General features: G+C 43.3%; 1 protein-coding gene across 1 annotated transcript in view; it reads left to right on the plus strand.

Annotated features, from left to right (window-relative positions):
- Positions 1 to 1,176: 1,176 nt before the first annotated feature.
- ANKRD33B (ankyrin repeat domain 33B) overlaps positions 1,177 to 17,601 on the plus strand; it is a 35,607-nt gene continuing 19,182 nt past the window's right edge. The window contains exon 1 of the mRNA XM_061996005.1: positions 1,177 to 1,593. Within this exon, the coding sequence (XP_061851989.1) occupies positions 1,177 to 1,593 (417 nt within the window). The remainder of the gene's footprint in view (positions 1,594 to 17,601) is intronic.

The following is a 17,601-nucleotide window of genomic DNA, read 5'->3' on the forward strand; positions in this document are numbered from 1 at the left end:
AGGAGAAGATTGAGAGGGGGCCTTATCAACACTTTTAAATACTTAAAGGGTGAGGGTCAAGAGGATGGAGCCAGTATTTTCTTCTGTAGTGTCCAGCAAGAGGAGTAGGGGTGATGGAGATAAGCTGGAACACAAAAAGTTCCATTTATACACAAGGGAAAACTTTGGTGTTGAGGTGAGGGAGCCCAGGCTGCCCAGGGAGGGTGTGGAGGCTCCTTTCTGGAGGTTTCCAGACCAACCTGGACATGTTCCCGTGCCCCCTGCTTGAGGGGAGCCTGCTTTAGCAAGGAGTGGGGCTGGATGAGTTCTAGAGGTCCCTTCCAACCTCAACCCCTCTGGGATTCCTCTCAACCTAATCTCTAAGTGCCTTCCACAAAAAACCAAACACGTGCCTGACATCTCTGCAGTTGTTTTAAACTACTGTGTCTGTGACATGATTTAATGGGTCATCTGTTTAAAGCACAGGAATTCTGTACAAGCACTTTCCTTAGTTTCAACGTCTATTTCAAAAGCTGAACTCTGCACAGGCTGCCTGTATTCCTGAAAAGTTTGGCGTGCGCGGCTGTATTCGTGGCTTTTTCAGCACAAGACCAGCGCCAGCCTCTGGCTCACCTGCACCGGGTCCCTCCGGCTCCTGTCCCACCCGCGGGTGGGCTCGGTGAGGGCTCTACAAGTTGGAGTTTGCCACGTGTCAGCCGCGGTTCCGTGTGAAAGGGGCAGCGGCTGCTGGCCGCTCCGCTTGCAAACCGCCCTCGCAGCGTGGCCCTGATGTCAGCGCGCTAAGCCCGAGCTTCTCAAAGAGATGCTGAGCGGATTACGGGCCGGGACTCCGCTCACTGCCTCCTCCTCTCCCCACAGCTGCCCTCCCCGCCGTTCTGCCGGGGCTGAGGCAGCCGAGCCCGGCTCCGGGGAACCCCCGAGCCGCAGCATGCCCCGGCCCGGGGGCGACCGGCCGGCGGGAGAGGGCTGACACAGGCGTGAGGGAGGGAAAGGGGGAACCGAGGGCTCCCTCTCCCGCCGTCGGTGTGCCCGGGGAAGAGCCGCAGGTCCCGGCGGGGCAGCGCTCGGAGTGCGGGGGCTGCCCCTGAGCCGCCCTCCCCCGGGCAGAGCCCCGCGGCCGGCGGGGCCCGGGGGCCGCTCGGGGCGGACGGGAGCTGCCGCGGCCCCGGGGCCACCATGGTGCTGCTGTCCGGGCACGGCGAGCAGCTGGCCGGGGAGCGCGTGTGCCCCGCGCCGGCGGCTAAAAAGGAGCCCGGCGCCGAGGCGGAGAGCGGCCCCGAGCAGGGCGCGGCAGGGGCTGCCGCCGAGGGGCTGGGCGGGGAGGAGGAAGAGGAAGAGGAGTGCGAGGAGTACGAGGACTTCTCCGAGCTGCCCGACACTTGCAGCATCGCCTCGGACGACTCCTTCTACCCTCCGGGAGGGCTGGAGGATGAGGAGGAGGATCGCTGGTCCCTGGAGCAGGACGATAGAGACAGCCCGGAGGCTCTCAGCTTCTTCCGAGCCTGCTGTACCAACAACGCCGTCGTGCTCAAGGCGCTCATCCGTCAAGGGCCCGAGGAGGAGGAGGTGCGGGAGACCGACCGCAACAGCCGGGTGAGCATCCCGCGCCGCGTCCCCGGGGAGCACAGCCCGTGCGGGTTGGGTGACACGGCTCTCACTGAAAGGGTGCTGGTCCGCAGTCCCGCGGGGCACGGGACCCCCAGCGGTGGGGATGAAAGAAGGGCGTGAGGTTTCGCCGTCCTGAGACGAGAGTTGTCGTGTTTGGCAAAGGAAAGGTCCGGTTTCTGGGGACAGAGAAAGGTCGGGATTCCAGTTTTCCCGCCGCCAGTTTCTAGTCGTGTCTCGCTTTCCCACGGTTTATTTAGGACAGTGGCATCTCTGGCAACGCGTTCGGCAGGGCTAAACCTTCCTCTTTACTCTGCAGCCCATCCCCGGCAGTGTTTTTCCACCTGCGGGATCTGAAGCGCTGATTAGTTTGTTTTCTTTGTTGGGGGACTTTCCTTGTGTCTCAGGTGTACGTACTCGTAGGATTTTTCCTACAAAAATCTTTTCTTTCTCCGAAAAGGACTGGTTTCAATACACGTCTGATTTACTCTACGTTTCTGTAAAAGGTACGAATACAAACACGTTGTATTAACAGCTCTGAGAGGGCAGCGATCTCCAGCTTCACACTTGCCACCTGCAGCTTTTGAGCCACTGATTAGTTTGGTTTATTCGGTTTGTTTCTTTAGCTCCTCCCAAATGATCAGCTTGCTCCCAGCTCCTAGAATGCCAAGCGGGGCTCAGGGTATTCCTGTGCTAAAATCAGACTTTTCAGAGTTCTCCTGGTGTTTTCTTTGCTGCTAGGGAAGTATTTTTGCTCTATTTTTTGGTCCACGGTTCAGTTTTTGCATGTTGCTGTAGTTAATTGCAGGGTCTACTTTAGTAAATCAGAAGTAAATACTTTACTAAATCAGAAGGTGAAAACTTGGGGGAGATTTCCCGAGTAATGTGTTTGAACATGTTTGAACAATATTGGAGATTAGTAACAGCAATTCCTCTCACTACTATTACTACAATTTAGATGAAAACCAAGACATTTTTACTTGTAGTTTGCAATAATCACTCTCAAAAAACTTTTCTGTGACAAGAATGTTCTGAAAGGGAACCAATAATTGAGCAAGTGACTTGCACATTTTGACAACAGAAATGGTCTTTCCATCAATCCTTGGTGTTTGGAGAGAGGCTTTTCTTGTGTCTGAGGTGTATGTACTTGTAGGACTTTCCCCTACAATTATCTTTTCTTTCCCCCCCACAAAGGATTGGTTTTAATACAGATTTTTAGTGATCTGATCTACTGTACGTTTCTGCAAAAGGTACAAATACAGAAGGTTGTATTAACACATCTGAGGGGGCAGCAACCTATGGCATGGCAGTGGGAATGAGAAGCAGAGGGTAAAAAGGTTTTAAATCAACTTTTCTGTCCTGGGCAACATAACTCTGAGTTGGTAAGATGTGAGATCCAAGGATGTGTTACAGGAGATTTTGAAGATATTGCAGATACATCTATTCTATCAGATCTGGGCTTCATTAAAGATGTGGAAGACAGGAGCCCAGTTTCTCCCTCCACACGAGGGAATATAAACCCTCACTAAGTGCCCTAATCACAGTGATACAGAACAGGACTCTAACTTTGACAGATGTGAATGGGATGGGAGCAACTTTTCTGCTAGGAAGCTGAAATGTCAGGTGTGACTGCAGTCCCAGTGTCCCCACAGTGAACATCAGGGCAAATTCATCATGTTTTGCAATAGAAAAGCACCTTTTTTCTTCAGGGAATTTTTTTACCCTGCAAAAGGGAAGTTTCACTCAGGTCTTTTATTGCCCTTTCTGTGGAATTTGTGCAGCTCTTGAGTTTGTATGTCACAGAAAGTCATTGCACATTACTCATAAACAAAACTTAGTTTTGCTGCCAAAACCTTAAGTGAATGAATTACACACGTCACTTGTGCTAACAAGATTTGTCACTTGAACTCTGACTGTTAGCTTTTCAGCATGTTCTTTCATCAGGATACCATTTGTTTACCAAGCTATCTGGCATGCATTTATTGCAAAGCATCTTTTCTCTCTTTCTCCCCCCTCTCTTTCTCCCCCCTCTCTTTCTCCCCCCTCTCTTTCTCCCCCCTCTCTTTCTCCCCCCTCTCTTTCTCCCCCCTCTCTTTCTCCCCCCTCTCTTTCTCCCCCCTCTCTTTCTCCCCCCTCTCTTTCTCCCCCCTTTCCCTTTCTCCCTTCTTTCTTCACTGTAAATAAGTAACAGGGATCATGTTTCTTTTCTGTGAGTCAGGAAAAAGAAGAAAAACTGGCTTTTTGAGAAGTGGGGTGGTGAAGGGAGAGCTATCCAACAGAGTATGTTAACTGTTCTCACAACCCTGATCTGATAACCTCTGTTAAGAATGTACAGTACAGTTTCCTTTTCACTATTTAAAACTGGGTTCTTTTCAAAACAAACTTGTCATGGAATAGACAAGTTATGGTAGGAAGACAATACAAGTTTGAATTCTGCAAGTAATTAAGCTCAACTCACAAAACACAGCGTGAAGGAGAATTTTCTAATGGCTAAGTTCTTTCAAGGAATCTGGGTACAAACAGTCAGAATTTTGCCATTGCTTTGGTTTAAAATGTTTATCTTATCCCTAAAGTGTAGGGATTTAAGATTAGTAAGGAAGTATTTCCAAAAGTGCTGGGATGCAGAGCATCCTTTGTATCAAAATGCATCCACTCTGTCTTTGGAGTCTATTTGCCAAAGCTGGATAGTGACTTTTCGTGGGGTTTCCGCTCTGTTCCTGAGCTGCAGAAGCTCCTGCCAGGCACAGGTTTTCATTAAATTCACCTTCCTGCAGTAAACCAGACTCCACAACATCTGATTTATTAGTCACCACATGTAGCCTGAAGACCAGTACCTTCCCTGTCTTGTTTTCATTACTGTCAAGACAGCAACAGTTTATACATCATTGTCTGCATCGGATCCCCAAAGGGTCGATCCCTGCATCTTCTGTTGCGCTGCTGTCTGTAGCCAGAGTCCCAAAAGACTGGCCTGGTACTGCTCATTTCCTCCCCTTGCCAAATGTAATGCTGAAAGGTTTGAAAAAGAACTATGACAGCATAGAACATACTAATTGTAGGTCACGCAGCCTCTCGTCCATTGACGTTGATGTATTTACTCCCCTCACGCTGGCAGGAAAGAAGGATTTGCAAATACATATGAGCAAATAAAATCGTGGCTCTGGTGAAATCTCCTGATCTGATTCAGACCAGAGAGTGTCATCTGGATAACAATGCTGCTTTTCACCCCGTAATGATGATGGGGGGACTGGTTTTGCCTCCTCACTAGCCCCACTTCCACGCTCGCAGATATCTGCATCTCATAAGTTGAATGTTGCTTAATACTAAATCTTGCCTGGTGACCAGGTTTATAAATACACTCAGAAAGACAGAGTTTCAAAGTCTGGTGTTACTTAACTGTGAATGCAGGCAAATTTAGAAATTTGCCATGACAATAGAGAAGGCAATAAGGGATGGGGGAGAGAGAGAGAGAGAAAAGAAGGCAAAGAACATTCCCTTGCCAGATTGAAAATAATCACTGCAGTTCATCCTCAGGAAGGTTTGGTGCAAATCATCCATGTGGTATAGTCTGGTGGTACAGCAGGTATTCTGTAAGTCCATATTTTAGAGTTGGCAGAAGTGTGAGACTCTTCTGCTGCAGTCTTTCAGCTTTTATTTATGTCATTGTTCAATGAGTCTTTTGTCATGTCCCACAGATAACTAGGAAGTAAGTTCATTATTATATAGTGGGGATAGTATATTTATGATCTTCGTTTTGCCCCCTTTAAAAGGTGGAAAGCCAAAATAAAGTATATGGATCAACTTCCAAGCTCTTCTCCTTTCAGAAAATATTCCTAAATCCACAGATGAGTGTTTTTTCCCCATTAATGCATTACCCAGGATGCTGTGTCTGGAGTAAGTTTTCCTTTGAGATACAATAGTTCTGCAGCTCCACCACCAAGTGGGCCTGGATTTGTTTGTTCCTGTCTCCTTTTTCTGCTGAAGGAAGAAAACAGGGGCTTGAATCCTGTTTTGTTCCTCTTGATCTAAATTGCTTTTGATTTCCCCTCTGATGCATAGTTCTGTGGAGGGACAATGATGCATCAAAAGCCTGGAAGTTGCTTTTACTGAATAAACAAAAATAAAGCAGTGATGTCTTGGCCAGAAACCTAGCTGAAAAGTTTAGAAGGTTGTGCCAACCATGGAATTAAGCCCAGAGAAGCAGAAAGAGGAGAGAAGCTTCCTGGGGGGTGGTTCATATCATAGTGTAGTGCATAAATTTGGAAGGTGATTTTCGTACTCTCCTCAGCAGAGGGGAGTCATTTTCTCCAGAGGATGATTCAAGCATCTATGTTATGCTTATGCTTTAACTGCTGTCCCACCTCACTCTGCCAAAAAGCATTCATCTGTTGGCTTTTGAGTTTGCAGAGACTGGGCACATGAGACTTATGGTGTGGGCACAAGAAATACCTCCTGAAGTGAACATGCTGTGTTGCAGGGCATCAGGAAGCAACCCCCTGAATAGAGACATTTCTCTGAATGCAGCCCAGGCTGCAGGAGGGTGTTTTGGAATAGTATCACTCACCTAATCTCCTTATTGGACCCATGAAGGGCAACTGAAGCATCAGCCACGTCACGCTGGTCTCCCTGCCCTGTGCTGCAGGCTGCTGCTCAGCAAGGCAAAGCAGCCCGTGGGCTCTGCTGCCTCAGTGAGACTCTGTCAGGCAGCTCAGCTAGTTTAGGGAGCACTACCCTTCAGAGCTTTTCACAGAGAGATGCACAGTGAGTCCTTCACAGAGTTGACACCCAAATGTGTCTTTGCCAAAGGGCCGTGCCCCTAAAATCATGCCGGGAGAAGGACAGGGAGCCAGTGGTTCAGTTCCCACCTCCCAGGTAAGGGAACATTGTACTGGATAGTGCTTTTCTGGAAAGCCACATGTCACACAAAGTGACAGAGCTTGTGTAACATTCCATTCACCTCTTTTTATTATTTTTGTTATCTTCACAAGGCTAACTTGTAAAAATACCAAATGAGGAGTGCAGCATTGTGTGGTGGGGGATAAAGCTCTCGCGGTCACGTATTGCCTGTCAGTTGTCACGGCACACAGCAAGAGTCATGAGAAAGGACTGGAAGAATGTTGCCTGCTACAGTGCTGGGAACTTTTTTCCTCATTTTCATAGACAATTTCAGTTCCCTCACCTTCTCTCATAGAAGGTATTCTCATGGGAGGGATTGGATTGAAACTTAACATCATGACACCAAGCCATGAAAGGGAATTTTTTTAGGGTGGAAATAGTCTCAAAAAGACCCAAATGACAAAAGTAATCTAGTTTAAATCCTTCAAAAAAAGTTCAGAAATACCCAAATGCTCTAACAAAAAGTCCCTGGGAGTATGTATGTGTTTGTATGTGTTTAAAGAGGAAGTGAATGACTAAAGGCAAGGAGTAGGAGCTGTCAAAATAGAAGCTGCTTAAAACAAACTGGGACCTCTTCAAACACTGTGATCACAACTCAGTTATGCAGTTAACAGGTAGTAAGATAAAAATTGTACTTAGTGTCAAAAGCAGCCTTAGGTAATGGATGTAACTCTTCCTGGAATGGATAGATCAGGATTTGAAGACCTCATCGATACATAAAAGCTGTACAGGTTTAATCTAGTCTCAAGTGATGCAGCTTTTAGAGAAACCAGGTGAGGAGTAGTTTCCTTAATGAATTTTGACAAATTGCTTACTGCAAAGCATATGGAACAGGAGGGATGTTTTTAGCCTGATGGTAGCCCAGAAGTAAAGGTCAGAGCAATCTTGTGTTCCAGTTTAAGCAGTGTTTCACCATTAGTATATTCAATCAAGAACGTGGACTTGCCAGAGCTCCTCAGAAATGCAGGGATGATCCTGCTTACCCAGCTGAGCACAGGTTGACTCCAGATGTAATAAACCATAGCTACATTTAAAATCTAATGATAGTCTAAGAAGACTGGTTGCCTGGGACATGTCATCCACAATTATGACAGATCTACAATGGTGTCTGTAATAGAATGTGTCTGTAAGACAGGTAAGAAACGTGACCTTGGGATGCCATGGTGCGTTTCCCCAGGAGGATCTTTGAGGTTTGTTTCCCACTGCACAAAGTGGCACTGCTAATTCCTTCATCCCATTAGGAAATGAAAATTACATTCTCATGGAGAAATTAATCAAGAAGGAATATTGGCACTAATTTTCTCCCATAAAGGTTACTAAGATCCTTTCCCTGAAATGTTATTGAGGCATAAAATGCTCTCCAAACACCAAGATTTAGATAAAATTGAGTTTCTTGAAGCTTTTAAAAGGGTTACTTGGGAGTAATGCATAGGTATTGTAAACAGCTTTCAACAGAAGATCCTTTTGGTGTTGAAGCTGCAAAAAAAAATGAGAGTAGGTCTAAAAGAACTTCAGAGGGGGAGTTTCAGCAAAGTCCATGAAGAGCAATTTTCTTTACAAAAGTCAGGTTTAAATCCTGGAATATAGCAAGTGGAAAAGGACAGTGACATTGCTCTCCTCCTTGCTTCTGCATGGCAGTCTTCAATCTTACCATAAGATATAAGAAAACTCTAGAAGCATCCTAGAATACAAAAAAGGAACTTTTCAGAACCTTTTTGCTGTCTGTCCCAACAATCTTCTATCTTCATTCTAAAAATGAGCAATTTTTAATATTTCCTTCCTGGTTCTGCTTTGCCTCCCTTCCACTGCACCAAGCACAACGCTTGGAGCTCAAAAGCTGTTTTGGATAAATAGAAAAGGGGTGGTTTTAGGAGCCTCACATCTGGGATATGGACAGCACATGGCTTTTTCAAATTGAGAAGCAGAAGTTAAGAAGCAGAGGGTATCTTCTGTTAGTACAACAATATACAGAGGTTCACAATCCCAAAAGCCTCCAGATGCTGTTCTTGCTGCTTTAGGTTTTCCATGCTGTGTCTATATATTCATTAGAAGATCTTGTCTTTGTAAGCTTTTAAGTTCAAAGTGTCCCAACTAGCACCATTTGAAAGGACGAGTGATGTTTCCTGCTATGTTATGGTTTTGGAAATCATTAAACATCTTGAACCTAAGACTGTTATAATACCTGTTTGCAAATGCCATTTCAGATATGATGAGACAGTTTCAGGCAGGATTACAGAGCTAATATGATGCTCCAGTTTTTCCCAAAGTGATAGTTTTGTCATTCATTTCAGGACCTTTTCCACTTCTCATCGTTTGCTTATAGAAACCATTCTGTTCTGTGTATCTTTGTAGCAATTAGGATAAAAAGCACATCTCTTGCTAATGATTTTTCTGCATGTTCTGCCTGTGGCTGCTCTGTGGAACTGGGTTTAAGTTTAGTGACTGAGGTACAGTTGAACAAATGCCACTGACTAAATACTGCTGGTGGATTTTTATTTCAACTGAAAACAAAATGTGATGTGAAAGCATCCCACGGGCTTTACTGGAGATGGGAGTTCACCTTTAATGTTTTCACAAGTGAAGTTTCTCTCCCTTTTCAATTGTTTAAGATGTTATGTCATATAGGTTTGAATTTACCCATTTCTAAGGGTTCTTTCATCACAAACAAAAATGAAAGCCCTACAGCCTGGGCTAAATAGAATCCTATGGCATACCCAGTGCGTCACAACAAGAAATAATTAAGTAGTGTAGGAAGAGGAGGGCTGTCACAGAGGTTGTAGTGGCACATCTGGCAGCAAATTAGCCATTCAAATGGTAAACCCCACAGTGTGGAAACAGTTCCTGTTTTCCAAATGTATTATTTTCTTTTCTGTCTGTTAAATTCCACGGGGAGCAATTTGGAAGCAAGCTGATGCAAAACAGGAACGACTCAGGGCTGGCCTTGTGTTGCGTCACATTTTGGAGTGTGTATAACAACTTGAGCCTGATTCTGTAACACTCCCTCACAAATATAAGGGGTTTTTTTAGTCTTTTGACTCTTTACTTAGTATGTGATAAGTCCAATCTATGGGACAGCCTGTGTGTAGACAGAGTGACTGCTGACAATAAGAGGTGCTGCCAGCAGCCGCCACAGCTCAGAATTGGGCCCTCGGGAAGTTTTGTCTGTTAACTGCTGTAGAAGTGAGCTTATGTGTAAGCCATTGTTATAACTTTTCTGAAGCAGTAAAGCATCAGATAACATATTAAATACTTTCATAAAAGCAGCTTTTCAGGAGGCATTTGGCTTTATTTTTCCTTTATTTTCTTTGAAAGCCTAGGCATCTTGCTATTTGTAGCTCATATGAAAAACCTCTTCACCATTTGATTGAGAAACTAGCCATGTACTCATAGGAATTGCTTTAGGTGTGGATGAAAGGAAAGGGAAGGCTGTTTTTGGAAGGTGGCAGGGTATTTCTGTGTACCTGGAGATATCACATGGGTTTGAAAAGGCTTGGTAGTGTGAGGTGAGTGGTTGGACTCGATGGTCTTGAGGGTCTTTTCCAACCATGATGACTCTAAGACTGAGCAGAATTTTCAGCTCAGGTCCATAAAGGAGTTCATTTAAAATATTTAAAATTACATTTATATTTTGACATTTTAAAGATATTTAAAATGTCTTCCCCACTATCATTTATGTAGGGTGGGATTGAATCTGCCTTGCCAGCTTATCTATCGTGTATGGAAAGGAGCTGATTGTGTTTTGGTTGGTTTTACTGCTGTGCTGCTGTACGGTCCATGGGCATTCCTCAGCCTGGTAAATTCTTCTTCTCATAAAAATGCAATAGAGATGCTCATGCATGAATATACCCATGAGCAAAACTGCCCTTGGAGTAGGAACCTGAACTGGGTACTAGGTATATGACAATCTTGTTAGTGCCTTACTTGAATTAAAGTAGCATGTGTGAAGTTTATTGAAGTGAGACTTCTCGGTGCATTTACAATGCTCATCTCCAAACAAGTTCCCATGAAGTGTATCAGATCTATTACATACATGTGGAAAACTCCCTGCAAAAGCAAAGTAATTAAATGTGGCAGGTGAGAGTTGCTTCATCAAATTACACCTGTTGCAATAAAACAGTTGCCTGAAGACTGAAAAAGTTGCTTTTGGATGGAGCATTGGAATGAGCTGCCCTGATGGGGTGTGGAGTCTCCTTCTCTGGAGACATTCCAAACCCACCTGGACGAGTTCCTGTGTGACCTACTCTAGGTGGCCCTGCTCTGGCAAGGGGGTTGGACTGGATGAGCTTTCAAGGTCCTTTCCAACCCTTAAGATTCTGTGATTTTAAAAAGATAGATATTGCAATCCCTTCCCCTCATCCTGGTGGGACGACCTCCCAATCATCTTATGAATCAGATACTGAAATATTTAATACTCCAATGAGACATTTTAGAAGTGCTGAGAAACATCAGCATCCCAGAACAAAAAGAAAATTAAACAAGGGAGAGACAAGGTGAATATATGTCAGCCTTTCCCTCCAAATTTATCACCCAAATGACTTTCTTCTAAGGTGCAAAATTGTGAAATGATTTAACTTCCTAATGTCATTTTTTCCCTTTCTGTGAGCATTCTTAGCTTGACCTAGTTTATGCTTATTACAGTCAGTATATTTGATTTATGAGCAGAGACTCTGTTCACAGATGAATACAGGTAGAGCTGAGGTATTTTGATGTACAGCTATGGGATTGTTACTGTGCATTTCACAGATCACAAACGTGCAGAGAACTGATTGTCCTCTCTGAGTTCAAATAAGAAAAATAAACCTGAAGGTTTCTAGTATGGTGATGCTGTTCCCCAGCGCTTCTCACATCTCTTTTCTGCTGTTGTTCAAGCTATGCAATCCCCTAGCTGTCAGGTGTCAGCCATAAATACTGTGATCTTTCTTTGGAGCTTTAGTACCTGATGCTAGATCTGTAGTGGGAGATCTGCTAGGTCTGAAGTGCAGAGCTTCCACTCCCCATGCAAAAGAGAAAATCCAATCCTAGTATCTTCTGAGACCACCAGAAAGATGCTTTGCCTGTTGAACTGTTAAGTGCAAGGTGACCATACTTCTTCAAGTGGAAAGTGTCAGCTTCGCAGCCTGTCTCCAGATCAAGGCATTCTGAAAGAGTGATGAAAAGTTTAGTAGAAGTGAGAGTGAAACCAGAAATTACTTAGGAAATTGGTTATAAATTCTCTGAAAAGATTTTACATCTCTCTAAGCTTCCTGAGTTTTTGTCCTTAAGCAAATATTTAGGTAAGAGATCTCTCATGCAGAAAGGCACGTACTGATCAGGTTCCTCATGCCACAAACGATTTAATATGAATGAATGAAGCTACACAGAAAGTAAAATGCTATTAAATTAGTAATTTTCAAATTTGGGTGTAAAAGCTCTTTTTCTTGTTCATGAACTTAAAAAAGGGAAAGAAATTATAAGCTGTCAATCTTCCAATAGAGGCAAGACCTTGATGTTTCCTCCCTGTGCTTTCAAATATCCATCTGAGTAGGATAAGTTAGCACACACTTTTTTTTAAAGAGGGGAGAAACCCCTGACTCAAAAATAGGAAGGATCATAGCCTGGAAAAGAGTTGTCCTTGAAATCATTAAGGTACACATGTCCTTCAGTTTACTTCTCCTGTATGAGTCATTGCCTTTGTGTAGCTGACGTGATTTCATCTGACCTATATGTTCTTCCTGAGGCATGGAAGGGGGTTTTGGCTGTTATTTGGTAGAGCAGTGAGCAGAAAGTTCTTTGTGAAATAAACATCTCAGAATCTTTGAAGCCTACATAGTTAGATTATCACTTAACTTTTCAGAATGATTGTCCATTTCCTTATCAAAAGAATGGGGTGGGAGAGTCAGTCCTAGCAAAGGAGACATTCAGCACTGGGTGATAAAATGCACATTAGAGTAATATATATATATATATATATATATATATATATAATATAAAAGCAGAACAGAAAGTATAGACCTCTGTGCATTTGCTTCTAGAGCTTCTGGTTGAAGAAACAGCATCTGTGCAGATTTAGTAGTAATGAAGGACAGCATTTGTTGCTCCCAAGTCCTTTGTCCATCTGCAGGACAAGAGAAGATCGAGCTCTAGCAACAGGTTGTGCTGCTGATGGGCCTCAGCTTAGCTCCAAGGGGAGCTCTGTATGGAGCTTGGAGGTTTAATGCTGCTGAGGTTTTACTGTTCTTGGCTACACACTGATGGATCTAAGGATGCTCCTAAAGGTCTCTTGCTGAAGGAGGATGACTAGTGCTCCACATAGTTCTGACAAAACAAAGAAGATGTAGACTAAATATTTACCATTTAGCATCTTCTTTGTGGTTGATTTAATCATCAATCAAATATAGAAATTTCTGCCTTCTGGTTTTGCCTCCTGTAAAACTGCTGGATTCTCCATAAGTGTGGCCTGTGAATGACTGCTAATTGAACAACTAACTTGAGAAAAATGACTTATTGCCCAATCCCTGACGATGCTTCTTAATGATTTAGATGAATGAAGTGTATTCATTAGGAAATGAGATTCTTAAATCCAAACACAGAGGCAAAAGATGCCTTCCTGCATTTATTGCACAGTTAGACCTGAGATAAACAGGGTGGTCACAGGCTCTGTAGAAGAGGAAGGACTGTACCAGTAGAGCCTCACTCAGCTCTTGCCACTAGATAATGACATACAGTATGACTGTGTGCTACATTTGCTTATTAAACTCAAGTTGCAGCCCTGTAGCTGACTTGAGACAGGTGAGATGGTGATGCTACTGTCTCTCACTTGGATATTCCAAATATGATTTTCACCTTTGCTCAACTGTCTGCTCATACACAGATTACAGCTGTTACAGCTGATTACCTGTTACAGCTGCAGTGGATGATGAATCCTTATTTAGCCAATTGAGATAATAAAGAAATTAGAAATGGGAAAGCACCCTTTAGAACCGTTTTCTTCAGCATTTTTAAAATGGTGAATCTACAAAAAATAGTGAGCTACCAGTGGAAAAAAGATCACTCTGAACAAATTAATTCCATGTCACAGAGTGTGTTCTCAAACAATCTTCCCATTCCAGGTTAAACATTCTGCAGATTAACATCATTGTGGACCATTCCCTGAATACAGCACTGAATTCATGTGAGGCTGCTCACTAGGACTTGCAAGCCAGTAGTAGCAGTGTTTTTGATTTAGTCAAGAGCTGGCCTCTGATCTTTGAACAACATAATTCTGCCTTTTGTTAAAACAGGTTCACTTTCCACAGGGTGATGTTAAACTCTGAGGAAGGAACCATTCCTTAATGGGAAGTCTGAGGCACAGTGGATTTCCTCTCCAGTGGCTGTGTGCAGCCTATCAGTGACTTTATTCCTAAAACAGACAGAACCATAGTCTCATGGTTTTTATAGAGCCAATAGTACTCATAGGTATGTCACAAGAGCATAACCTTCTTTGCACATGACCAAAAGCATATTTATATTAAACCTGGAAAAGTTCTGCTGCAACTTAAAATGTGACCATAGTCACCAGTGTCTCAAACAGTTATAAAAGATGAAAACCTTGGGCAATAAGTTTATACTGTTCAGTATTAGCAATGTGAGTTCTGTATGTTACTTGATAACTGCACACTTCATTGGAAGGGAGTGTTTCAGCCCAAACTGAAAATCTCCGGTGTTCAGAGGCTGTGGATTTATCAAGACTGTGTTTACAGAAACTCCACAACAGTTACTAGTACCTCTTTTCTCTTTCTTTGTGGAGATCTACTTCTCAGTGCAACTTGTGGAGCTCTAGTAATAAGCAGTGCATAGGTGGGAAAGAGTAAAAGACTTCTTAAGGCAGGAACTGTGGTACTTTCCTCCAAGTTTCACAATCCAAGGAGTAATACTTAAAAATATTAATGTTTTGGCCTCCAGCATGGCCATTTCTGGTATCTTACAGCAGCTACATTGCAGGGAGCTCTGGGATTACAGGATTGCAACCCTTTAGGATCACAGGAGTTGATATTAATCCATCCATACCAAAATCCACTTTAGGTTTCTATGTGAAAAACAGACACCTCCAGTCAATTCACCACAGATTCACCTTTTGATCAAAAGGTGTGTTTTCTAAGGAAAAGCAGGAGACTTTTGTCATTTTCATGCACAAAGGAACACTTTGCCTTGTTAGAGCTGAGGAAAACCAAGAAGGGGCGTAAGTGAGATGTCTAGGTAAAATCAATGCATATCCTAGGTAAAGGAAGCTCTTTCATGGTGGAAAGTACAATGATAAGGGCTTTGAAGAACCAGGATACTTCAGCATTTAAAGAATCATTGTCACTTGCACTTGTTGATAATCTGAAGAGGCAAGTTAATAAGACTCCATCAGCAGGATCTGTGCTTGGTAGAAATAACATAACACCTGGTACAGCTGGAGAACCTGTTTCATGCCCACCAATGATATTTCAACATACATCTTTTCCTGAACATCAGTATTTCCATTGCATTTTTCGTGAACTATTGATAGTTGTTACCATGTTATCCTCTTGGCTGAAAAGAGGGTGTTGACTGTTGCTATCTGATAGCACATCTAGACTGGTTTGTAAGGTGAATCCTATGGGCTAAATACTCATACATCTCTGTCATCTGAGCTTTGCAAGGGCAGCTGGTCTTTTCCTCTCTCTTTGTTTTCACTGGGGGAGAAAGTTTCCTGCAGTTTCCTGGTCCATTCAGTATGTTCCAGGATCAATAAGGCTTGTTATGAGAAGATCTAAGATCAGTAGGGAGAGTTATTATTAAAAGTGTTATAGAAAAGGAAGCAATGAGGTTCAAAAGGCACAGCAGAGGGGTGGCTGGGAAGAAGAGAATGAAGATGTTACTCATCCATTGATGTGGTTATGAAATTTACTATCCAATGGTAGACTAGGACAGAGACTGGGTTTTTACAGCTGCTTTACATCAAAAGGGGAGGAAATTTTGGGGGGTTGGACTAGATGATCTCTAAAGGTCCCTTCCAACCCCTACCATTCTATGATTCTATGAAATAGGCTGGTACTTTTGTCTGTGGTATTATGCAGTGTGGTGTGTAGTGTGCAGGCAGTCCCTCATCAATGATGTCCCAAGAAGTGTATGCAGTTGCTCATCTTGGTGAGCACAGGGCCTCTGAAAGGAAAAGCTTTCATTCTGATGGGTTGGGGTTTTTTTCTCCATCAGGTTTATTTCCTTTTGAGTAAAAAGACTTTATTGAAGTGGCAGATTAGCCACTGGTGGATAGGCCTCTTCTTGGACTCTTTCTTTACAAGGTTTGGGTCTGGTACAATTCCACAACTGAGAGGCTCAGAGAAACACGAGCCAAATGAATTTAGAGAAGTTAGTGGAAGGGAACTGAGACTTCTTGGTAAGGTCTTTCCTGGCATAACTATAGGAGCTCATTGCCACAAGAGGGTGCTTGCAAGCTCATATCTGTCTCTTCAGAGAGCTCCACGGTGAAAATGCACTGGGACCTTGAAAATGTTGTTTACAGAAGAGACCAATTAGATACAATAATAGATTATGATGGAGTAGAAGGCTGTACATTTATCTTTTAGCCAGTGCCAAACTGAAATTTATTGCTTACAAAGATTTGGTGAGTCATTACTTTTGGAGCGGTCTCCAGAAAGAAAAACCCCTCTGCATTCAAATACTCTGTTTGGCCTTTTGCAAAAGATTTAAGCTATGGTCAGTCCCAGAACATCACAGAAAGGAAGATGTCTCTATTAAATGTATAGAGAGAAGCTGTATCATATGCCTTAAAGCCAAAGGGAGTACTTTTTGACAGTTTTGTGCACTGATATAATGCATTTCACATGGCTTCTGAAAGCATCACAAAATATGTTTTTAAAATGCTGTAAACTCTTGTTTTTACCTTAAATGTGTGTGACTATATCCATCTATTTAGAGACCAGGAGAGAAGTTAACAGTAGTGTCTGTCAGGCCCAGGACTTGGGAGTTCTTCTCTAAACTGGATTCTGAATGTTCCTAGAAGTCTTATGTGTCCTGAGAGTGAACTGGATCCAGATTACATCAGGGCTGGGTTATGCTGTTTGATGTTATGCTGCCTTTGGCTATCATTTTGTTTAGCTCTTAGGGGTTTTGCCTTTCTAACCTCCCCCCCCCAACCCCAAATGCTTCAATGATACAATTGATGGAAAGATTACTATTTTAACATTGGATTTTGAAGTCATCTGGCAATTGAGAGCTTGTCCAAAATGTTTTAGAAATACTTATTTCCACAAAAGGTACAGTTTGAATCTTACTACAGACTCACTTTGTGTAGCAGTTGGCAGGTGCTCCCAGCCTCACATCTTCACAGGAAGAGGCTGTTTTAAATCTATTGCTAGCCAGAAACATCTCTTCCAAGCAAAGCCTAATAATGTGCTGTTCATTTAGGGATCCAGAATTACATTATTCTGGTTCACAGGATGGTTTAGAGCCCTTGGAAGCTGTGCTGAACATGGCAGAGCAAGCCAGTGAAAAAAGAAAGAACTGAAATTAAAATCACATTATGACAGATTGGTTGGGGTTGGAAGAGCTCATCCAGCCCAAACGCTGTTAAAGCAGGTTCCCCTCAATCAGGAGGCACAGGAATGTATCCAAGTGGGTTTGGAAACATGCAGAGACTCCACACCCTCCCTGGGCAGCTTGGGCCAGGGCTCCCTCATCCTCACAGCAAAGTTTTTCCTTGTGTTTAAGTGGAACTTTTTCTGTTCCAGCTTTTGTCATTACCCCTTAAGATCAATCCACTGTTTTCTGGGGCAGGATCCTGACATCAGTGGAAGTTCCCTCAGCCCTCTGCAGTTAATGGTTTGGGTTGCTCATGTTTAAGAGCACAAGTTCAATACATCATTTTCGTTGTTTTCTGAAGTCAGGCTTCTCACTTTTCTGTCTCTTTGATTCATAAGAAAAGACTAGGGTAAGTAAGCCATTAGGCTTACTTTGCTTTTACTTTTCATTTGTCTCTTCCCTTACTTTTAAGCCAGAGCAGTGACCTGCATCTAACTCGGATCTCAAAAAACGTGCATAGCAGCAAGGGATGTATAAATCTGGCTGCCACATTTCATGTGTTATTACTGTCAACACTAT

This window comes from Colius striatus, chromosome 4 (genome assembly GCF_028858725.1).
Source record: "Colius striatus isolate bColStr4 chromosome 4, bColStr4.1.hap1, whole genome shotgun sequence".
Classification (NCBI taxonomy): domain Eukaryota; kingdom Metazoa; phylum Chordata; class Aves; order Coliiformes; family Coliidae; genus Colius; species Colius striatus.